This window comes from Lingula anatina, chromosome 3 (genome assembly GCF_051362555.1).
Source record: "Lingula anatina isolate TDL-2025a chromosome 3, LinAna3.0, whole genome shotgun sequence".
Taxonomy (NCBI): domain Eukaryota; kingdom Metazoa; phylum Brachiopoda; class Lingulata; order Lingulida; family Lingulidae; genus Lingula; species Lingula anatina.
The window spans coordinates 4,864,707-4,888,805 of NC_141769.1; the positions used below are offsets into that span (position 1 = coordinate 4,864,707).

At 39.2% G+C, this 24,099-nt stretch overlaps 2 protein-coding genes and 1 long non-coding RNA gene across 8 annotated transcripts; 1 reads left to right on the plus strand and 2 right to left on the minus strand.

Moving 5' to 3' along the window:
• Positions 1-8: 8 nt before the first annotated feature.
• Positions 9-7,762, minus strand: LOC106180712 (uncharacterized). Of its 2 annotated transcripts, none has more exons than XM_087009028.1 (3): positions 7,445-7,762; positions 1,704-1,790; positions 9-1,219 (listed from the first exon to the last, which is right to left on the minus strand). In XM_087009028.1, exons 1-3 carry the CDS (start codon positions 7,629-7,631, stop codon positions 591-593), a joined length of 903 nt encoding a protein of 300 aa, XP_086865154.1. In that variant the 5' UTR covers positions 7,632-7,762; the 3' UTR covers positions 9-590. The 2 variants fall into 2 exon arrangements, with proteins under 2 accessions (XP_086865154.1, XP_013420241.2); XM_013564787.2 differs by lacking the exon at positions 7,445-7,762 and adding an exon at positions 1,964-2,315 and having other exon boundaries at positions 11-1,219.
• Positions 7,763-7,918: 156 nt separating this feature from the next.
• On the minus strand, positions 7,919-15,459 carry LOC106180689 (uncharacterized). Of its 2 annotated transcripts, XR_001240146.2 has the most exons (4): positions 15,297-15,459; positions 15,079-15,165; positions 14,594-14,706; positions 7,919-8,185 (listed from the first exon to the last, which is right to left on the minus strand). It is a non-coding gene; the product is annotated as an uncharacterized LOC106180689 (long non-coding RNA). The 2 variants fall into 2 exon arrangements; XR_015333499.1 differs by lacking the exon at positions 7,919-8,185 and having other exon boundaries at positions 13,245-14,706.
• On the plus strand, positions 8,691-17,864 carry LOC106180687 (uncharacterized). 4 transcript variants are annotated; one of them, XR_015333497.1, is made up of 7 exons: positions 8,691-8,857; positions 8,961-9,167; positions 9,426-9,512; positions 10,083-10,811; positions 15,321-15,928; positions 16,203-16,289; positions 16,898-17,864. XR_015333497.1 is itself a non-coding variant. In XM_087009027.1 (3 exons), exons 1-3 carry the CDS (start codon positions 15,733-15,735, stop codon positions 17,513-17,515), a joined length of 918 nt encoding a protein of 305 aa, XP_086865153.1. In that variant the 3' UTR covers positions 17,516-17,864. The 4 variants fall into 4 exon arrangements, 1 of the variants encoding a protein (XP_086865153.1); XR_015333496.1 differs by lacking the exon at positions 15,321-15,928 and having other exon boundaries at positions 16,881-17,864; XR_015333498.1 differs by lacking the exon at positions 15,321-15,928.
• The last annotated feature ends 6,235 nt before the right edge of the window (positions 17,865-24,099 follow it).

A 24,099-nucleotide genomic window follows, 5' to 3' on the forward strand; every position in this document is an offset into this window, starting at 1 on the left:
CATATACATCTGCAATAGAGGGTACCGATTTACAGCCTCGCGGGAATTCTTTTCCCTTGACTCTCTTTATCGATGCAGCATATACGTCAAAACAAATTGACTGCAAATTCAGCACGATTTTGCACCTTCAAGTATCGTAACACGTTCTCATATCATGTAACTTTTATTTCTACAAGTATTTTCTGCCCAAAATACCAAAAGAAAAAATATTACCTCACTATGTTTCTGGAAAAACTGCTTTTTTCTCTGAGCCCACATCTTCACTCCCGTTCACCTCCACTCAGGTTCACGTCTTACACCACCACATGTCACTTCCGGCACAATCCTGTCTCCTCCTGTACCCTTGAAATTCATAATTTTTGTTCATGGCGTTTTCTTCAACTCAAGATGAACAGCCCACATCTGAGGCACATTTCACAAAACGTACTGAGCTTAAATTCTGCTTTAACAGTGACAACAAAGAATCTCAACTAAGTTGTATTCGACCAAATTTCGCTCACTATGTTACCCATTTACCAAACTAAGTCCTTTTATCCTACTATATAGTTTAATTGTCAGAAAAGCTTCAATGAATGTCTTGTCACCGAACGTCAGCAATGACTGCCGTCTGGTGACGCAATCGCGAAAATCTTTTCCACAGGAGCCTTCACCTCATGATGGAAAAACATCCGAGTACATTCGTCATCAACTTTAAGTGTGCTTTTATTCTCACTCAGTAATTCTTGCAAAATCTCATTCCCAATGGGCACGTACGTACTAATAATTTCACCAGAAGTAGTCTTGCCGATTAAACTGAAAAGTAAGGTTTTCATAATGGCGGTAGTTTCGCCGTAAACTGGACCAAGATTGGTATAGTTGGAATCGCGCTTAATGACGCCATAACCGACGATTTCTCCTGTCTTGCCAATAGCAACCAAAGTAATGGTCGATTTCCCCTCAATCCAAGCTCTTAGAAATCTTTCACGTTTAATTGTGTGTATTTTGGTGTCATATTGCAGCAGGCGTTCAAATTGCACATCACGGGAAGGAAACGCAGATACCATGCAATCTTCGGCCATCGTAATCTTTTCTGTTGCGACGATGCCTGATACATGGCATATTTTCCAAGATTCCACTGTAAAACCTAATCTTCTGTTGGGTCCAACTCTTTCTGCCACAGAGAATATGCAGAGGTTTCTGTCTCCAGTGTGCTCTTTTACCCTCTGCCACAATCTTGTACCTATTCAATCAAAATTCACCGAAGTTTATATTCTATAAACTCCTCAGTAAAATCATTATAATTTGCGAATGTTGATTGGCTTCATTAGATATACTGTATACCTGTATTTCATAAGTAAACAACGAAATATTAGCAATGTTTGACATTACAAATTACATGCCACACGATAAATGCGAAAGAACAATTACATAAACTCTGGAGAAAGACAAATATCATCAGGGATAAGCGCATTCAAACCTTGGTGAGCAAAATGTGCATACCCAATGTGCGTAAGAACGATCCCTCAGAGATAGCTTGGGGCTAATATCTCTGCTCTTAAACATGTAAGTGTAGTTTCTAGTTCGACACAGACAGCTCGAATGGCCGTCACCTATCTCCCAGCTTACATTCATAAAGTATATAAAAGTGGGGGTAAATTTTTTTGTAAATTTCCCCTCAAAGACGTTATACGTTTAGACCAGCGACTGAACGCAGACTTTCTTACCAATACGCTGCCCACGCCACGACTTACTGACGACCCATATTCCTCCAAAGGCTTCCTCTTCACTCAGGTTGAACCCCATTACCGCACCTGTAAACCCACAACAGACCAGCATTTAATATGATTTAATTAGTTCATTTTTTACATTTCAAACGAAAAAGGAAGAAATGCACCAAAATAGCAAAACAAATTTTTTTCTCCAAATTTAGTCTTATGCGTGGTTTTAGCAACATAAAGGTGGAAACAGTATAAGTGTAGCTAACCTATAACTTTCCCCTGCAACTCAGCAATGAACGATCCTTCTGGGCTGTATTCAAAGAGAGTCCTAACAACCTTTTGGCTGAGATTCTACGACTCTTCCTCTGTCAAACGGGTGACTTCAGCCAGGTCTTCAGGGCTCATATGTCTTATCGTGGCTGTCGACATTGTGGGATACGTCTTCCGAGTGTCTTTGTGTAATGGCACGATACGCGCAGTGAAACTATTATATTATATATGTATGCATGCAGTTAGCTCCCTTCTGCAGACAAAATAAGGTCATCTAAATTTAAAGAATTGGAAAATGGGTCATTTCACAATTACCCACTGTATAGGTCACGTCAGTGACGGTTACACAATGCTTTCAAACACCTTCAAAAATTGTATGATTCATGTTTTAGAAATGGATTTTTGTTATGAGCTGAGGTATAATAATTACGTCTATAAAACGTCCCCTCTCTGGACATGTAGATGAAATAATAAACACAGATGTATCAAAAAATTGTGTTCATTTCTTCAATGTGTTTCTCCTGTAACGCCGCATTTGTAACTGACAGCATTTTGCAACCGGTTGCAAATGTGTTACTGTTAGGTTGCAAAATGCGGCTGTACATCCCCAAAGCGGCCTGCCCTATGCAGACACTTCTTCAACAATTGATACTGATTCTTTTTAAAATACCCGCATACACCAGGCACAGTGGGTTTCCCCCTTTATCTTCATCTTATCATTTATTTATTTATTTATTTATTTATTTATTTATTTGTTTATCATCCGTAAACAAACTGTACAAAAATGTTACAGATATTTATTAGTGGGATAAATAATACTAGTATGAACACCAAGGCAAGTCTCAATCATCGTTCAGGTGGAAACCTTTTACCTCTATGCTCCGGAAAAAGCTCATCATCTATTTGCACAATATTTGACTATCACTAATTAACAACCACGAAAGGTGCCGATTCGTTGGGTGCGCAAAGCACGCGTATGGCTTTGAAATAAATGACTGGTGATTTGACATACATGTAGGTGGTGCGCTTCAGCTTAGGACAGTTCATCAGCCGATTGATTCACAAAGGTAGGATAAAAATTATAGATGTGTAACGAGCCTTAAAAATGTTCCCAATGGTAAGCACAAGTCCGTGTTCTGAGTTTCCAACCTAAAGAAATGGGTTTTTCAAGGGACCCGTTACTTTTTAACACACCCGAATTTGCCAGGCAATGAGTCACTATCCCTGCACAGGGATTTGCACTACCTCGGGGTCTGAATGCACACTTTCTGTTTTCGATGTCATGGTAAAAGGTATATACCGTCCACAAGTGAAATTGACCCAACATCATGTTTTGCAAAGGTACTCAGGCCTACCCAACTACCAGACTCGGCACATAAGGATCCTGGATTAACCGGTATATCGGACCACACTACCCGTTTTCAAGGTGTGTGTTATAATATAGGGCAACTTTATGTAAGCAGTCGTTGTCTATGCACTGACAAATATACGTCGTCATGATTTAAATTATGGTTAATGTGGTACAAGAGAAATTATCATACATAATGTGAGCGTCACTGACAGAAATCAGAGGTTAACTTTTACAGAAAGGTGTCTTTGGAATGCTTTGGAATGTATAAAATGATAGTGACTTTTTTCAGTACTAAGACAACTACCGACTGCCTACAGTCCCGCTATGTACCACTGCATAAAGACACTGGTGAGAAATATGTCGACAGCCACGATAAGACATATGCGGCCTGCAGACCTGGCTTAAGTTACTAGTTTGACAGAGAAAGAGTCGTGGAATCTCAACCAAGAAGTTGTAAGGGCTCTCTCTGAATACAGCCCAGAAGGAACGTTTATTGCTGAATTGCAGGGTTGTAGGTAAAGTAAACTTTTGATTTTTTTCTCTATCGACAACCAATACACTACCCAGCGAACACGTTCGGATCAAGTGTCTAGCACGTTGCTACCACGTTATAAGTCTAAGCGACGGATTGACCACGTGGTACCAACGTGACGTGTTTGATGGGTATCTTTCTGAAAGGTCTGGTGTAATTACTGTTTTGTTGTGCATTTCCCTTTTTTTTACAATGCGTTTAAAATTTAAAGTAAAATTGTACAAAATCATATTAAATTTAATGTGGTCTGGTTTGCAGGTGTTGTAATAGGATTTAACATGAATGAAAAGGAATCATTTGGAGGAATGTGGATCGTCAGTAAGCAGCATCGTGGACAGCGTATTGGTAAGATAGTTAACTCTGTCTTGAGTCGCCTTTGCTAACGGAGAACACTTTGCCAACTCAGTTTCAGAAGACATTGGGAATTCAACTTTCTACTACATGTATCGCCTTCATTTGTTAATTACATATTGCTCACATAAATTGGTTTATTTTATTACCCAGTGCCCGGTTGTACCAGGGAATTATATCGGATATAATTCCCAGGTTGTACCAACGCTTCATAAATTTATTCCGCTACGGTTGTGCGTGTAGTAAACTGCAACGCCTGGCGCCCGTGTGCCAGGGTCTACTCCCCGTGGCGGGGCAAGTTGGCCCCCCTGACGTCAACTGCGTTTTTTTGTCAAGTTGTGAGCCACTTGGCATTATTTATGAAAAATAATGACGTTGTATACGTGTCTTAGTTCATGGGGCTTGCTTTGAGCCCATTTTCTTTACTCTAAATCATTCCTAGTTGGCTCTATAAGACCAAAAGTGTCTAACTAGGCCAACTAGCCCAGTGTGGCAGGAGTGCACGTCCTAGTAACGCAAGTCCGCCCGGACATTAAGTCCTGGGAATGCAAGTCCTAGGGCATGCATTGCTAGGAATGGAAGTCCTAGGACATACGTTACTAGGATTCAATGTCCGTAGGACGAAGGCTCCCAAGTAATGTAAGTCCTACGTGTAGTAATGCACGTCCTAATGGGACGTGCGTTCCTAACATTTTAGTAACGCATGTCCTATATAGTTTACACCAAGAAATGACATGAATAAATAGATATAGAGACATGCTAGTTTTAAAGATATAATAAACGTTTGCTTTATTGTATTTATATGACATTTTATCTTTATATTTTACAATGTTTTCCGATAGGCAGTTTATATGCATATAAATGAAGAAACAAAAACAGTTTATTTATTTTATGTGTATTTTTCATCTAGTAAACGCAAATTTTGACGTGTTAACGCATATTTTTGGCGTACTCCTCCCTCATTGCACAATATGTATGAGCCTGGTTTGCCCGATTTTTTTTTAACAAAATAAGGCACCATCCAAAGTCATCCCTTATTTTCATCCTTTGAGGTATATGTACAGTGTCATGGCCAGAAATGCGCAGCATTCACGCGATACGCGAGGGCGCTACAGTAGGGCTTCACGTGACTCAACTAGCCAATCACAGCACAACAATGGCATCGCACACAGACTCTGTGATTAGTGCTCAGCCCATTGTCAAGTAGTGTTAGTTCATGGTAACAAGCGTCTGACATGTGCAGAGAAATTTATCGTAATATATATTGTTGTTATTGTTACATTATTAAATCTAACTCTGTATCCAAGTAGTCACTATACTGTACCAAGTCAGGTACTGATGATGTGCAGAGGTCATATATTCCAGAATAAGCCATTACCACTAATTTATAACTTTAATTTTGTTTAATATGTTATTCATGAAAGAGATAATGAAAGATTATTTTAATTTGTTAAATCGTGATCTTATTCTTTTTATATTCAAATAATTGAATAAAGTGGGTAAAATTGGTCTTCCACTTCTTATTTGCATTTTTCCTTTACTACAAGATTATTTTGGAACAGTTGCAGCATTAAAATTTAAAATTAATAGCAATCTGAAAGAAGAATTTTGCAATATTATTAAATGATGATAGGAATTTTGGATTAAGAGATAAGTTAAATACTGAGTAGTGATATTGTCAGTCAATTTATGTAGAATCTGACAATATGATTGAAAATACTGATTGAATTCTTGGCCTTGCACTGGGCAGTTTCACATTTGTGCCAAGTGCTTTTTTTGAACTCCATTGTACAGTGGTAAAAGTTCTTCAATTGCCATGAAAGTTTTTAATCAGACTGTGTATGGTGCTGCTATCTGCTGGTGCTATTGGCAACGAATGAGTTTGCCTTTGTTTCTGAGTGAATCTACCGTCTAAAATCACTATTTCTGAAAATATGTGCGTTTTTGCTGAGGGTAGGCTAGGCAATACACGGCAAACTTCTTAGTACGTGTGTACAACAGAATTTTTTGGTCAGGAGTTGCTTGAGGCATAGCACAGCGTTGCTGTCTATCGGCATCAGGCCGTTAGTTTGTCAATTATCACGAAGTATACCCACGAATCGCGAACCCATTCATTTTCCTATGGCAATCTAGCAACTCATTAAAAGTGCACGCATGCGCAGTGGGCTAAGCGTGACGTCATGCAGTGCATTTCTTGGGATGATATTATTTCATGTCCTTTCTACTGGGGTGTACCTTTTGTGTTTTGCGTCGAAATTCTTATTTTCTGTCCCTCTCTCTCTTTTTCAAAACCTTATTCCTAAGAGAAAAATCACTTTACATAAAACGCGGGATCTCCGTTCTTAGATTTATTTTTCGGTTTACACTCGCTGAAATTTAAAAAAAACTCAAACTCGATGGAAATTTGCTCTTGGAAAGTATGGGCTGAGATTTAAGACAAACCAAGACAGTTTAGAAATTGAAAATTGCAATATATGTATATAATGTTCTGTAATAACCCTTTGCTATTTTGGTGCTTTGACACTTAAAAGACAAGACAAAAAAAGTTGTAAATGTAATGAGCACGGAATTTCGAACACATATTAGACATTAAAAACATCATTAAACATTTTGCTACAATTTATAATTAGGGGGAAGGGGGGGAAGGTCAAATGTCAAAGGTAGGTCTCCAACCCGTAGGTTCATGAATTCTTATCATAGTCTTGCACGCTAACCACTACACAGACGAGCTGAAGTTGCAAACTACTTATTTTTTGTCTCATATATGGCTCACCAGAAGGATTTCATATACATTTATAGTTTTATCATTTAACAGTATTATTGGCTAAGGATAGGACTTTCAAATGGCCGGACTTTTATTACTGTCATAGGTGTAACAGGAATAAAAGTCCGACAGTAATACAAGTCCTACCTACTATAATTATGGGCCAGGAACCTAAGTCCCTGTAGGACTACTATTCCCAAGTAATGTTAGTCCTACAGACAACCATTACCAGGAACCGAAGGACCTCGGTTCCTGGGGGACTTGGATTACTGTTACACCGGCGACAATTTGTGCCATCAATGCCTACACAATTTGTCGCTACCGAAAGACGACAATTTGTGCCGGTGGCAAATTGTGCCGGCAACAATTTGTGCCGACAGCCCCTGCACAAATTGTCGCCGGCGACAATTTGTACATTGTCACCTACAAGTATTTCTCAGAACACATTCATAAAGCATAAGATACAGAAATGTTCTTACCAATACGTTGTCCACGCCACGGCTTACTGACGATCCACATATCTCCATGGGCCTCCTCCTCGTTTATGTTAAACCCCATTATCACACCTTGAAACACACAATCGCCCACTCTGCATTTTATATAATTTGATTTGTTCATTTTTATATTCCTATAGTATAACAGTCTTACGCGTAGTTGTAGCAACATAAAGGTGGGAAAAAATGTAAATTTAGTTTATCTACAACTTTCCCTTGCATCTCAGCAATAAACGATCCTTCCGGGCTGGATTCGAAGAGAGCGCTTACAACCTCTTGGCTGTAATTTCACGACACCATCTCCGTCAAAAGAGTTACTTCGACCACGTCTTCAAGCCGCATATGTCTTATGGTAGCTGTTGCCATGGTGAGGTTTCTCTTACCAGTTATGTTCTAATTCGTTAACAAACATAAAATATTTATTGTATAAACACAGACACAGTGTTAGGGGTGGAAGCGCTCGTTTCGTTCCATGTGCTTTATTTCCAGTTGAAAGTATTGCCATAAATACAGGCACTGGTGAACATTGAAAACCGTAATTATATTCTTGCTATTATTATTTTTATTTTTTAACAAACTTTGAACGAAATGATTAAAACAAATATATGTAAAACGCAAATCTTTTTAAAAGGGTAATAAAATAATAATGATAATGATCAGTTCTTGAGTTTGTTTTTTTTAAGAAAACTCCATCTTGATTTGTCTTCTGCCGTACCAGGATCCGAGCTGAAAAATTAAAACGTTCTGATATGAAATTAATAAAACACTGAAAAGCTTGAACCAAGACTAAAACTAATTTCTCTATTCTTTCTAATCTTAACTTATCATATCTCGTATTTATTTATGAAATATATTTTTTTAAACAAACAAACTTAACATCTTTTTTTAATTGATAAAGTAAAAATCCTTCAAATTGGGTGGGTGGGAGGGAATTATAAATATTCTCTGCTTGCATCACGGAATGCGAAAGAGCCTTCGAATGACCTAACTCTCAAATCTACTTTTCATCATCACCTTCTATTTGATAATACTACTCAAGTGACCAGTCACATGATATTAACACTACTCAGACCATACTGGACCGTTCACACAAAAACTTACCACGTGTCTGCGTACCCACAACAAATATATTAGTATGTTAAGGTACGTACTGTAGCGCAACTATATGTAAGCAGATATAGGTCGTCATGATTTAAATTATTGCAAATGTAATGGTACATGAGTGAAGCAATTATCATACATAATGTGATCGTCACTGACGCAATTCAAGGGTTAACTTTTGCAGATAGGTGCCTTTGGAATGCATTGGAATGCATGAAATGATAGTGATTTTATTCAGTACTAAGACAACTACCGACTGCCTACAGTCCCGCTATGTACCACTGCATAAAGACACTGGTGAGAAATATAATATAATATAATATAATATAATATAATATAATATAATATAATATAATAATCTTTATTGAGCACTAAAATGCATACACATTACATTTTACAGGCTCTCTACACTAGTCATAACAGCTTAACAACAATTATACAAATATGTCGACAGCCACGATAAGACATATGCGGCCTGCAGACTTGGTTGAAGTTGTTAGTTTGACAGAGAAGGAGTCCTGGAATCTCAGCCAAGAGGTTGTTAGGACTCTCTTTGAATACTGCCCAGAAGGATCGTTTATTGCTGAATTGCAGGGGAAAGTTGTAGGTAAACTAAAATTTTAATTTTTTTTCTCTAACGACAACCAATCCACTACCCAGCAAACGCGTCACGTTCAGATCACGTGGCTAGCACGTTCATACCACATGGATTAACAACGTGGTATCAACGTGACGTGTTTGATGGGTACTTTCTGAAAGGTTTGGTGTAATTACTGTTTTGCCGTGCATATCCTGTTTATTTAACAATGCGTGAAAAGTGAAAAATGTACAAAGCATATTAAGTTTAATGTGGTCTGGTTTGCAGGTGCTGTAATGGGATTTAACCTGAATGAAGAGGAATCATTTGGGGGGATGTGGATCGTCAGTAAGCAGCATCGTGGACAGCGTATTGGTAAGATAGTAAACTCTGACTTGAGTACCCTTTTCTAACGGAGAACACGTTTGAGAAGTTTCAGAAGACTCTGGGAATTCAACTTTCTACTACATGTATCGCCATCATTTGTTGTACATATTGCTCACGTAAATTGGTTTATTTTATTACCCAGTGCCCGGTTCTACCAAGGCTTCGTAAATTTGTTCCGCTACGGTTGTAGAAAACTGCAACGCTTGTCGTCCGTGCGCCAGGGTCTACTCTCCCTATTTACTCCTATTGAACGAAGACAACATTTACTACGCTCCACTAACGATTCGTTATATATATTGCTCCAAACACTTTGTTACTCCATTTGTATGCAAACTGACAATGTTTGAGCAAATCTTGATAATAAACATTAAAGACCATTTTATGCGCACAGTATGTATAGTCTACGGTTAAAGTCTTGAGGTTGCTCAGTATCAGTATCAGTACTGTTTATTGTCAAGACTTGCTCACACTTTGTCACTCCATTTCGCAAAATACATGTATAATGATGAATTTACTGTGGCGCTAATGATACAGACGTCTTCAATTTTGATTTAATAGGCACAATGTTGTTGCAGAGGCTAAAAGAGCACATTGGAGATAGGAATATCGGCATATTCTCCGACGCAGAGAGCGTGGAAGCCAACAAAAGATATGGTTTTTCGGCGGAGTCATGGAAAATATGCCATGTATCCGGCATTATCGCAACTGAAAAGATCAAATTAGCAGAAGATTGCATGGTGCATGTATATGCGTTTCCCTCTCGTCACGTGCAATTTGATGACCTGTTTCAATATGACACCAAAATACACTCAGTGGAACGGGAAAGATTCCTAAGAGTTTGGACTCAGGGAAAATCGACCATAACCTTGGTTGCTATTGGCAGGACAGGAGAAATCGTCGGTTACGGCGTCATTAAGCGCTATTCCAATTACGCCGTAGTTGGACCAATTTACGGTGAAACTCCTTCCATTATGAAAACCTTACTTGTCAGTTTAATCCGCAAGACTACTTTTGGTGAAAATATCAACATGTCGGTACCAGTTGAGAGTGAGATTTTGCAAGAATTACTGGTTGAGAATAAAAGCACGCTCAAAGTTCTTTCGGAAGAGACCCGGATGTTTTTCCATCATGAAGTTAAGGTTCCATTGGAAAAGATTTTGGCGATTACGTCATCAGAAGCCAGCCATTGTTGACAGTCAGTGATACAGCATTCCAAATTTCCTGTGCCCTAGAGAACTGATGAATAAAATTATAAAGAAGAGGAGTAATACATTGTGCTAGTTTGGTGTAAGTGTGTAAATTAGTAAATAATTTTGTTGTCAAATACAATTTAGTTCCAATTTTTGCTGTTTTTGGCTGAGATCGAACTTCGACTTTCGTTTTGAACAAGTGGATTTTATTTGATAAAAGAAAAAAAAAACATGGCAATACCACCCCCCCCCCTTGATTGCTTAAAGCTAGGGGCAATTGACGATTTAAAATAGCTTTCATTTTATGGATGTTGAAAACGCATTATAATTAAAATGTCAGTACATGTACACAATGAAAATGCTAAAAATGCTGGATTTTTAAGGGTTTTTATTTCTGTATAAATGAATAACGCTAATCTCTGCCACGTTGTCTCCGAAGCCTATTACATGTGTATCAGTCAATCTGCATAATAATTACTTTCGTTTGATAACCGAATGGGACAATTTATTTCAATACAGAAATGTTTCAATCGGTGAAATTTTGATAGCGAAGTTGATGCAATTAATTTTAATTTATTCTTCTTCAACCCCTACCCCCTTCCCCCATAACAGCCTAGACGTCACGAGACTGTACACATTTCTTTTGTGGAAAGACTCATATGGTCATTAATAACCTCTGGCGGATCTGTCATAGGGCGTCTCCCTGTCCCCCCCTCCCCCCCCCCCCCCCCCCCAACCCCCGGCTCTCGTAAATCATCATTGTGTGGGGAGACAATGCGAGCAAAGCGAGGTTTATGACTGGTTTTTAACCTTGATTACGCATAGAACTACCGTGGTATTTGATGGTGGGAGTTTTTCAACACTTTACCCAGAAGATGCATCGGGTATAATTTTCTGAATCAAGATGTCAAGATCGTTGTTTCACTTATTAAAAGCATTACAATTTTACGAAAAAATGGATGCACCTAAAGATTTATTGTGACAAATACTAATTTTCCTCTGAAACAGTATTTTAATTAAAATTAGGTTCTCCGGACTAAGTAATACAGTATTAACTACCTATATTTTTAATCCATCATGAGCTTCATGCCTGATCTCAAAAATTACAAAATGATAAATCACACACACATACACACACACACACACACACATTACTGATAACAAACACCTTTCTAACTACATGTTACTACTTAATACTACGTGTACGTGGTTCAAGGTATCTGCAATAACGTATCGGGGCATTCATAGATTACTATCATAATTGTATATTATTTGGGTTTAAACGCATAAAGATAGCAGAGACAGGATGGAGGCGTGAATCTTAATGGGAAATATCAAAGACAGCGAGAGCGTGAACGTTTGAGATGATCCCTTACGGCAGTCATTGGTAGCCGCCGTTCAAAGTGAAAGAAGAACGCCATGACTGGTGCTAACTTCTGTTGCTTTCTCGCCGGCCGATTGAAGAGAATATCACGCGTATTCTCCAGAGGAATACTAGTATGTGCATTTCTTTCTGTTGTCACAATTTTTTTAGCAGGATTAAACATTCTCAGTCAAAAAAGCAGTAAATTCACAGGAAATAATATCAATCGCCTTAGAAATGAAGAACGCTATATTTACAAACCAGTCAGCGACGTACTTGCCTTAAAAGGACGCGTTGCTATAACACCAATGACGGAAAGAGACAACAAAAACTCATTTGCCATGAAATTCACGAATATCAGCGACACCTTAACTGATCCCATAGCGTTGGCTGTAACAACATCGAGGCAACAATTCATGTTAATTGATAAAATAGTGGAAGATTTACGACAAATGTTACCGCTTCGAACTGAATCCATTCAAAAGAAGAAAGTTACATTTAACCCAAAGACGAAGGTATACGAGATGGATGGAAAACCATTTATTTGGATATTTTGGGAGGGTCAGTCCAGACCTGCTTACGTGGACCTTTGTATTCTGTCCACAGTTTGTCATAATTATAACACTGTTAATGTGAGGGTATTGAACGTCAGTGAATTTACGAAACCTGTCCCCGTCGTGCACCCTGGTTTTCAAGGTTTGAGTATACCACACAAAGCTGACTATTTCCGCGTTGCAATGCTTAATGAATACGGTGGTGTATTTGACTCGGATACCATCAGCATTAAAAGCAGGGGAAGATTGTTTAGACACGCTTCGACACCTTTGTTTGACAAGTAGATTTTACTTAATAAAAGAAAAAAATCATGGCAAATATGACGAATTTCATTTGTAAATGTTTATGTCGTGTTTGTATCAAAGAAATACATTTCACTATGACATTAAGTGCATTTCAATGCTGACGATATGCCATTCGTTTTAAATGAAAGCATTCACAGCCAAGATTTTCCAGTCAAAAACCCATATTTAAAGAAATTTTCCTGTGGTAAGCCTATGTAGGGGAGACCGGGGCTAGTTGGACACCGGGGCAAGTTGCCCCCCCCCCCCCCCCCCCCCCCATTCAATTTATGAAAAAGTAACTACCAGGTTAAAAAAAAAAAGGCCACATACTCTTGTTAAATGACCGTAGCCAACAATACTAAGGATGTGTCGGAATTAAAAAGTTTTACGTAAGCGGTGAGTCAAAATAAACGATTTTTGCACGTATTCAGAGATTTAAGCCATGTCAAAGGTAGGTCTCGAATCCATGGGTTCATGAATTCTTACCTTGTAGTCTTGCACGCTAACCACTACACAGACGAGCTGAAGTTGCAAAGTACTCATTATTTGTCTCATATATGGCTCACCAGAAGGATTTCATATACATTTATAGTTTTATCATTTAACAGTATTATTGGCTAAGGATAGGACTTTCAAATGGCCGGACTTTTATTACTGTCATAGGTGTAACAGGAATAAAAGTCCGACAGTAATACAAGTCCAACCTACTATAATTATGGGCCAGGAACCTATGTCCCTGCAGGACTACTATTCCCTGGGGGACTTGGATTACTGTTACACCGGTCTCCCCTAATCGTGTATTGATGGGAAAAATCTCTATAACACAGGTTGTATGTGGTTGTATGTGGTGGTGCATTGAAATTCTGTATGCGGAAATAATGCTTGAGGGTTCCTCGACCGAGTGGTGCCAGATGGTGTTACATGAAGTCTCCATATCTAATGTTATTCCATTTTCTTCTAGAGAAATCAATTGTTAAGACCATTCTGACAGTTGGGGCAAAATTAAGGCAAGGCCCAAAATATCACCACCAAAAAAGTTTTAATGTTGCTGCGCACGTTGTCAGTTATTGTATCGATCACGTGTCACAGTCTTGGATTCTTTTTATTTTCTCGAGGATGAAAGGATGACAACAGAACTCTTCATTTTGGCAGAAAAAGTGCCGTAAAACGGATTTTTCCTAGCTGTTGTAATCGACAATTTTCCCGTACTTTCCAATGGTTAATGAATTCGATCCGACATTCAGAGTGAATCGATTTATTAAGCATGTTTTTTTTTTAAATAATCCCTTGAAAGGTTAACATGGGGGCAGCCATCTATGGGGATCACGCGGCTGATGGCAAGCACAGATATCAGAATAATTGCCGATTTGGTGGTAAATTGGAATTAATTATTTTTCTAGGGGTTGTTAACAATGTATTTATTGTGGAATTTTGAATGTCATAGGAAGCGTTGTTATCCCTTTAAGATAACAAACCCATTAAAATCTATACTCCGGAAAAGACTCTTAACAGGTATCACCAATATTTTTTAAAAACAATATCCAAATCTGTTGAAAAAATAGTGTTTCGTTTCTTATTTAAGGAGTGAAATTTAGCAGGTATCAAACTCGGAAACCACTCAAAACCCGGTGTACAGAAGGTAAATTTTGTTAGCGGTTTTGTTACGGATATACTTACGCACACTGTGCTTCGTTAAACATTCACAAATCTATAGTAAATTTCTGCACCGCTCATAGTCAGTAGCTCCCTCCGCCACAGGTCTCACGACTGCACGGCACCTGTGCCTGGTCCTGAAAAAAAAACTGCCAGTAGTTTACACCCTAGACTGCTAGTTAACACCAAAATTAACCCTAGCAACACACAAGAAATGCCAGGAAAAATGGAAAAAAGCACTAATTTTCTCTCACTGAACTACATGTATATGCATTATTGTTGAGAATTATTGTATGCATTATCGTAGCTGGCGACAATTTGTGCAGGGCGACAAATTGTGCCGACAATGCCTACACAGTTTGCCACCACCTAAGACGACAATTTGTGCCGGCGACAATTTGTACCGACATTCCCTGCACAAATTGTCGCCGGCGAAAATTTGTGCATTATCACCTACAAGTATTTCTTAGAACACATTCATAAAGCATAAGATACAGAAACGTTCTTACCAATACGGTGTCCACGCCACAGCTTACTGACGATCCACATTCCTCCATGGGCCTCCTCCTCGTTTATGTTAAACACCATCATCACACCTGGAAACACACAACCGTCCACTCCGCATTTTAAATAATTTGATTTGTTCATTTTTATATTCCTGTAATATAACAATCTTATGCGTAGTTGTAACAACATAAAGGTAGAAAACAATGTAAATTAAGTTTACCTACAACTTTCCCTTGCATCTCAGCAATGAACCATCCTTCCGGGCTGGATTCAAAGAGAGCCCTTACAACCTCTTGGCTGTAATCCCACGACACCATCTCTGTCAAGAGAGTTACTTCAACCACGTCTTCAGGCCGCATATGTCTTATGGTGGCTGTTGCCATGGTGGGGTTTTTCTTACCAGTAGTATGTTAAGGTACGTACTGTAGCGCAACTATAGGTAAGCAGTCGTTGACAGTTATAGGTCGTCATGATTTAAATTATTGCAAATGTAATGGTACATGAGTGAAGCAATTATCATACATAATGTGATCGTCACTGACGCAATTCAGAGGTTAACTTTTGCAGAAAGGTGCCTTTGGAATGCTTTGGAATGCATTAAATGATAGTGATTTTATTCAGTACTAAGACAACTACCGACTGCCTACAGTCCCGCTATGTACCACTGCATAAAGACGCTGGTGAGAAATGTGACGACAGCCACGATAAGACATATGCGGCCTGCAGACTTGGCTGAAGTAACTAGTTTGACAGAGAAGGAGTCCTGGAATCTCAGCCAAGAGGTTGTTAGGACTCTCTATGAATACTGCCCAGAAGGATCGTTTATTGCTGAATTGCAGGGGAAAGTTGTAGGTAAATTAAAATTTTAATTTTTTTCTCTAACGACAACCAATACACTACCCAGCAAACACGTCAGGTTCGGATTAATTGGCTAGCACGTTACTACCACATTATAACGTCCTAGCGACGGATAAACCACGTGGTACCAACGTGACGTGTTTGATGGGTATTTTTCTGAAAGGTTTGGTGTAATTACTGTTTTGTCGTGCATTTCCTGTTTTTTTAACAATGCGTGAAAAGTAAAATTGTACAAAGCATATAAAATTTAATGTGGTCTGGTTTGCAGGTGCTATAATGGGATTTAACATGAATGAAGAGGAATCATTTGGAGGAATGTGGGTAGTCAGTAAGCAGCATCGTGGACAGCGTATTGGTAAGATAGTTAACTCTGACTTGAGTCGCCTTTGCTAACAGAGAACACGTTTGTCATGTCTGCTCTTTACCAACCCGAGTTTCAGAAGACTCTGGGAATTCACCTTTCTACTACATGTATCACCTTTGTCATAATGATTGCTCACATAAATTGGTTTATTTTATGACCCAGGGCCCGGTTGTACCAACGCTTCGTAAATTTGTTCCGCTACGGTTGTAGTAGACTGCAACGCCTGGCGTCCGTGCGCCAGGGTCTGCTCTCCCTGTTTACTCCTGTTGAACTAAGACAACATTTACTACGCTCAAGTAACGATTCGTTATATATATTGCTCCAAACACTTTGTTACTCCATTTGTATGCAAACTGACAATGTTTGAGCAAATCTTGATAATAAACAGTAAACACCATTTTATGCGCACAGTATGTATAGTCTACGGTTAAAGTCTTGAGGTTGCTCAGTATCAGTACTGTGTAAAGCCCCCACTGTTTATTGTCAAGACTTGCTCACACTTTGTCACTCCATTTCGCAAAATATAATGATGAATTTACTGTGGCGCTAATGATACAGACGTCGTCAATTTTGATTTAATAGGCACAATGTTGTTGCAGAGGATAAAAGAGCACATTGGAGATAGGAATATCGGCATATTCTCCGACGCAGAGAGCGTGGAAGCCCACAAAAGATTTGGTTTTACGGTGGAGTCATGGAAAATATGCCATGTATCCGGCATCATCGCAACTGAAAAGATCAAATTAGCAGAAGATTGCATGGTGCATGTATGTGCGTTTCCCTCTCGTCACGTGCAATTTGATGACCTGTTTCAATATGACACCAAAATACACTCAGTGGAACGGGAAAGATTCCTAAGAGTTTGGACTCAGGGAAAATCGACCATAACCTTGGTTGCTATTGGCAGGACTGGAGAAATCGTCGGTTACGGCGTCATTAAGCGCGATTCCAATGACACCGTAGTTGGACCAATTTACGGTGAAACTCCTTCCGTCATGAAAACCTTACTTGTCAGTTTAATCAGCAAGACTACTTTTGGTGAAAATATCAACATGTCGGTACCAGTTGAGAGTGAGATTTTGCAAGAATTACTGGTTGAGAATAAAAGCACGCTCAAAGTTCTTTCGGAGGAGACCCGGATGTTTTTCCACCATGAAGTAAAGGCTCCTCTGGAAAAAATTTTCGCGATTGCATCATCAGAAGCTGGCCATTGTTGACAGTCAGTGATACAGCATTCCAAATTCCCCGTGCCCTACAGAACTGATGAACAAAATTATAAAGTTTGGTTAGAAAGTGGGTAAATTTGTGAACAATTTTGTCATGTTGTCAAATACAACTTAGTTTCATTTTTTGCTGTTCTTAGCTGAGATCGAACTTTCGTTTTGAACAAGTGGATTTTATTTGATAAAAGAAAAAAATGATGGCAACATCCCCCCCCCCCCCCGATTGCTTAAACCCAGGGGCAATTGGTGATTTAAAATAGATTTCATTTTATGGATGTTGAAAACGCATGATTATTAAAATTTCAGTACACAATGAAAATACTAATAAATGCTGGATTTTTAAGTGTTTTTATTTCTTTTTAAATGACTAACGCTAATCTCTGCCACGTTGTCTTCAACATTTCTCCTGTCCGAAGCCTATTACATGTGTATCAGTCAATCTGCATAATAATTACTTTCGTTTGATAACCGAATGGGACAATTTATTTCAATACAGAAATGTTTCAATCGGTGAAATTTTGATAGCGAAGTTGTTGCAACTGATTTTAATTTATTCTTCTTCAACCCCTACCCCCTTCCCCCATAACAGCCTAGACGTCACGAGACTGTACACATTTCTTTTGTGGGAAGACTCATATGGTCATTAATAACCTCTGGCGGATCTGTCATAGGGCGTCTCCCTGCCCCCCCCCCCCCCCCAATCCCCGGCTCTCGTAAATCATCATTGTGTGGGGAGACAATGCGAGCAAAGCGAGGTTTATGATTGGTTTTTAACCTTGATTACGCATAGAACTACCGTGGTATTTGATGGTGGGAGTTTTTCAAAACTTTACCCAGAAGATGCATCGGGTATAATTTTCTGAATCAAGATGTCAAGATCGTTGTTTCACTTATTAAAAGCATTACAATTTTACGAAAAAATGGATGCACCTAAAGATTTATTGTGACAAATACTAATTTTCCTCTGAAACAGTATTTTAATTAAAATTAGGGTCTCTCCGGACTAAGTAATACAGTATTAACTACCTATATTTTTAATCCATCATGAGCTTCATGCCTGATCTCAAAACTTACAAAATGATAAATCACACACACACACACACACACACACACACATTACTGATAACAAACACCTTTCTAACTACATGTTACTGTTGTAAAGCAAATGACATACACTTTCGGCAATTACAAAACAATTAAAACAGAATCAAATGTGTAGAAAGTTATCGAGTACAAAGTAAATTTCTTAAAGTGTCAACGAGTGTAGAGACTGTTCTCGAAGATGGAAAGGGTGGAACGTTTCAGAGTCCGAAATAGTTGGATCCGATTGGTTAATTTTTCTATCGATTTGCGCGTGTTTAACACGTGTAGAACTCATGTATACTTGAATTGGACAGGATCCAAAATGAGTAATTCGGAAAATATTTTAAATATTTTAAATCATAAACAAGTTTCATTTAAATTACTAAATTAGGAAATATTGAATAGAGTTTTGTAATATGAGAATGGGAAATATGAGAATGGAAAATAGAATATAAATACTTGTAGATTCTGTGAAAAATTGAGTGTGGGGAATAAATATCTGAAGCTCCAGATCGTCGTTGTTGTCACTATAATAAGTGGTGGAGGAAAAGGCGGTCCCGGCTCTACTGATGCAAGCTGATCGACCAGAGACTTGGAGTCCTCCGGCAGCGAACACGAGAATTGCGGTACAGAAAAAACTGTTGGTCTCAGAAATTGAAGGTACGTGTAAGACGCCGCAAAAACCTGAGAAAATACCAACTTTGTTCACGGGCACGCCGTGTTTTACTTGTACGTTCGCGCCAAAAACTATTGAAACTAAATCAGAAGGCGAAAGTAAACAAAAAACTGACATTTCGTTGTCTAGCAGTGAATCGTCCGACGAAGACGAAAATCTACTTGATATTAAATATAAAAAAACTGGTGTTCACAAATGCAGTCTGATAAATCAAGTTATTCAACAACAGTCACCGTCAGTTTTTCTCAAAGAAGCGACACCGTTGCGAACATTTGCATCAGCCAAACTTACAACAGATTCGAGGGTAACGGACGACAGTCGATCTCAAATCGCCCAGAATCCCCTATCGTCATCAGTGACGACGACGACGACGACGACGACACAAGCCGTGCTAGCTCCCCAATCGTCATCGACCTCACTGAGGACGACACCGAATACATTAAGGCAAGATCCCCAGAAAGCATCGTGGGTAGCGACGAACAGTGTACTAACAGTCCAAAAAACTAATAAAAAAACTAACATGGCCTCAGATTTAGGGTTAGCCCCTGAAAAATTCAAGGGTACCAGAGATGAAGACGTAGAAAGATGGTTAACCCATTTTAAGAACTATGTTAGTTATAAAGAACTGACCGAAGAACAAATAACGTCAATATTCCCTCTATTGCTTAAGCAATCGGCCATAGACTGGTATGAGTCGTTACCAGCGACAGTGAAAAAGAACTGGGAATTGCTCGTCCGCGAATTCCGTGCTCGATACCAACTACGAGACGGAGAAACGTGGGCGAGAGCCTCAGAATTTTTCAAAAGGCAACAGCTGCCAGAGGAACCGGTGCAGAACTATATTGCGGCAATGAGGCACGACGCAAAGCTTGCACGGCTGGATGAGGGAACGGCTCTTACGATGATCATGAATGGCTTGCTCCCCGAGATCCGCCCCTTTGTAGTACAGAGGGAACCCTCGGATTTTGAGTCTCTGATGCACCATGCGCGTATCGCGGAAAATGCGGTGCAGCCGACCAAAAGGAACGAACGGACTGACATAAAGCTCATAACAGAAAAAATAGACGCGTTGCAAACCGCCATCAGTGATGTCGTACGTACCAACGCACGTACGTCCGAGTCGGCGATCCATATGGTACAGAACCCGAGGCCGACTAGCGATGAGAGAGACTTGGCACCTCCAAGAGCGAGCCCTTTTGTGCCTCCCAGAAGGTTCTCGACCAACGTCAACGGCCCAAGACGTATGCTCCAGCGCAACACTTATCAGCGTCGCCCAGATTACAAATCACCATCAGCTGGACGTCCTCAACAGAGAAAACCGATGAACAAATGGCCAAGATGTCAAGGATGTGGTGAGTACACACATCTCAGACAAAATTGTTTCGCTCGCAGTCTTAGTTGTTATTTTTGTGGTAAGATTGGGCACGTAGCGAAAGTCTGTCAAGCTGCACGTGTGAATAGATGACTAGGAAAAGTAAAAAAGAAAAATTTCATTACAAAATTGAAAATAGAAAAGTGCCACTTGTAGCTATGTCAAATTATCAACCTCACAATTTAATATCAATTCAAATCGAGAAAGTACATGTCAATGCTTTAGTTGACACAGGTGCCGTCATATCTTGTGTATCGGAATCCCTTTTATCAAAATTAGGAAAAAAGGATCGAAATTCATACGAAAAACCGTCATTAAAAGAAGTTTCAGTTGTTGATGGATCGGTGATAAATGTTCTGGGAAAAGTAGAGTTACCTCTTTGTTTTGGTGATGTGATCATAAAGCATAAAGTCCACGTATTTAGTCAGTTGCCAAGAGGTTTGATATTAGGCACAGATTTCCTAAGAAAACACAATGTGAAAATTGATTTATCGTCTGATAGCATGATACTGCCTGATTATGATTTGCTCTTACCCTTGTATAGTCCATCTGTATTAGGTTTAGTACGTAACTTTAAATCCGAATTTATTCCACCAAGAAGTGAATGTTTGATTCCAGTCAAAATATCACATTCCTCATCTGTCTCCGTGGCTTTATTAGAACCAGTACGAAATCTTGAGTCCAAGAAAAAACTTATCGGAGCAAAATGTTTGGTTCCTATTGATAAAAACAATTCTGCTTACAGAATAATGAACCCTAGCGATGAAAGTATTTTCATCCCCAAAAGAACAATATTAGCTATTGCGAGTTCAGTGAGTCTGACTAGCGTCAGTGTTTTGAATGAAATGTCAAAAGGAACCTTAACGCAAAAAAGTGATAGATTATCGGATCAAGAAGCATTGCGGAATGCAGACGAATTAAATATAAACTTTGCCGATTCAGACATGAGTGAAGATCAAAAATTACAGTTGAAAATGTTGTTAGGCCGTAATCGCGATGTTTTTGCTACCAATCTTTCAGAATTAGGTTCAGCAAATATGTATCAGCATAGAATTGACACAATAAATGATGTTCCTGTGAAACAAACATTTTATCGTGCGTCATCAAAGCAAAAAAATGAAATTGTCAAGCAGGTAGACGAAATGTTACAACACGGAATAATCGAAGAAAGCATGAGCGAGTACAGTAGTCCAGTAGTACTTGTAAAAAAGAAAAACGGAGAATACAGATTCGCAATTGATTACCGGAAGTTGAACAAAGTTACAAAACCTATGCACTGGCCACTCCCACGTTTAGAAGATATTTTTGAAACGATAGGTACGTCAGGTGCTAAATATTTCTCTAGTTTAGATATGGCAGGTGCATACTGGCAATTACCTCTTGACCCTGAAACTAAACACAAGACTGCTTTCATCACGCACCATGGTCACTTCCAATTCTTACGTTTAGCGTATGGCCTTCGTAACGCCGGTGTTAGTTTCCAGGCATTAATGAGTCACATTTTTAGGGACATGAACTGGAAAACAATACTTATATACATTGATGACATTTTGGTCATGAGTAAAACGTTTGACGAGCACTTAAAACATTTAAATCAAGTATTCCAAAAACTAAGATCTGCAAATCTCAGACTTAAGCCATCAAAATGTAAGTTTGCAACACCGAAAGCTAAATATTTAGGTCATGTAATAGATAAAAATGGAATAAGACCAGATGAGAAAAATCTTGAAGCCATAAAATCATTTCCAACCCCCAAATCTGTAAGAGACGTTAGAAGTTTTTTAGGGTTGTGTAACTTCTACAGAAAATTTATTAAAGGTTTTAGTAAAATAGCAGATCCCTTAAATAAACTTTTAAGGAAAGACGTACAATTCTTATGGAGTCCTGAATGTGAAGCGTCATTTCAAACATTAAAAGAAGCGTTAATGTCAACACCAATACTGGCTTATCCAGATATGTCGCGCGAGTTTACATTAACAACGGACGCATCTACTTCCGCTATAGGTTATATTTTAGGTCAAAAAAATGATAACAATCAAGATAGGGTTATTGCGTATGGAGGGAGATCGTTAAACAAGGCCGAAAAGAACTACACAATTCATGAGTTAGAATGTTTGGCAGTAATTGAAGGGATAAAACAATTTGAACAATATTTGTCTAACAATCACTTCAAAGTGTATACAGATAATAAAGCAATTTCGTGGCTACAAAATGTTAAACATACATCTGGCAGGCTTATAAGATGGTCATTGAAGTTACAAGGTCTAGATTTTGAAATAATTCACAGACCTGGAAAAACAAACCCAGCTGATGCACTATCAAGACGCGAATATGAACCAGTAAATGTTTTAGATACCGTTAGCAACGATAGTCACTTAAGCGCGGATGATACTGACAGGTGTCAAGATAAAAATTTCACCCAAGCTAGGCTGTACTTACCGAAACAAACTAGCAAATTGAGAAGTGAGCAGCACTTAAGTCAATGTGATGACATAAACGTTGTTGATGTTACAAATGTAGACGAGAAAGAAAAATTAAAACAAGACCAACGTGAATGTCCTGAATTTCAAGATATAATAAGATATCTGGAACTAAACGATTTACCCGACGACTTGAAACAAGCGCGTAAAATCATCGCAGAATCAGATCAATACGTGATGATAGATGACGTTAGGCGAGGGGGATAGGCTCCCCGAAGCCCTGACGTCAACAGGCGGCAGTGGAGTCGCAAGGCTCTGGGGGCACATTAAAGACGTGCTATAGTGCTGTGGGAGAAGACTGAAGGCCCACTGTGTCTCGAATCCTGAATTAACAGGATACTGTGGTACCGTCTAGTCGGCTCAGTGTGTATAACGGTTCACTGAGTGGTACGGGGACGACAGTCCTCACCTAGCCATGCGTAGTTGATGCGGTTCCAACACGGTGGTGAACAGGCAAGGCTGGTGAAAACGGTCAAAGTTCCGATAACCCATGGCAGTGGGACCGGGATCAGACCGTCGGTTACTCCCTGGGAGCCTGGTAAGCTCTACGGGATTGAGTGATCGCTATCGACTGGGTCACCGGCCGGTTGGGTCGAAAAAGGCAGTAAGGCTTAAGAATAGCAGCCGCGCTCAGCTCAATGTACAGTCAGGCCCTAGCAAACTGAAAACGAATGAGCTAGTAAGTGAGCTAGTGGGAAAGGTACTCAGCCTAGGTTGCGCCCCTGGCAAGGAGGGGAGACTGAAGAGTATAAGCGGACCTCTTTAAGAGGCTGTCATTATTGTGTCATTCAAATTCCTTGCTATTGCAGTTTGAACTTAGACGAGTTTTATCTCCCACCCCGAGTGGCAAGTTGTCAAAACAACTCGCAGATAACAAAGCTACATCCTATTAATTTAGGTTTGTTGCAGTACTTTTATTCACCATCACAAATTGCAAAAATTGGAAGCAACGGTTTATTTAGTGAGC

What these genes read in the sequence shown, in the direction of transcription:
- LOC106180712 (XM_087009028.1), bottom strand. Translation starts at nt 7,631, where the DNA reads ATGTTGCTACAACTACGCGTAAGACTGTTATACTATAGGAATATAAAA. An exon ending in GTGGCGTGGACAACGTATTG is followed by an intron (nt 1,791 to 7,444) that starts GTAAGAACATTT and finishes GTGGGTTTACAG; the next exon opens with GTGCGGTAATGGGGTTCAAC. An exon ending in GTGGCGTGGGCAGCGTATTG is followed by an intron (nt 1,220 to 1,703) that starts GTAAGAAAGTCT and finishes TTGATTGAATAG; the next exon opens with GTACAAGATTGTGGCAGAGG.
- LOC106180687 (XM_087009027.1), top strand. Translation starts at nt 15,733, where the DNA reads ATGTACCACTGCATAAAGACGCTGGTGAGAAATGTGACGACAGCCACG. An exon ending in ATTGCAGGGGAAAGTTGTAG is followed by an intron (nt 15,929 to 16,202) that starts GTAAATTAAAAT and finishes TCTGGTTTGCAG; the next exon opens with GTGCTATAATGGGATTTAAC. An exon ending in GCATCGTGGACAGCGTATTG is followed by an intron (nt 16,290 to 16,880) that starts GTAAGATAGTTA and finishes TTGATTTAATAG; the next exon opens with GCACAATGTTGTTGCAGAGG.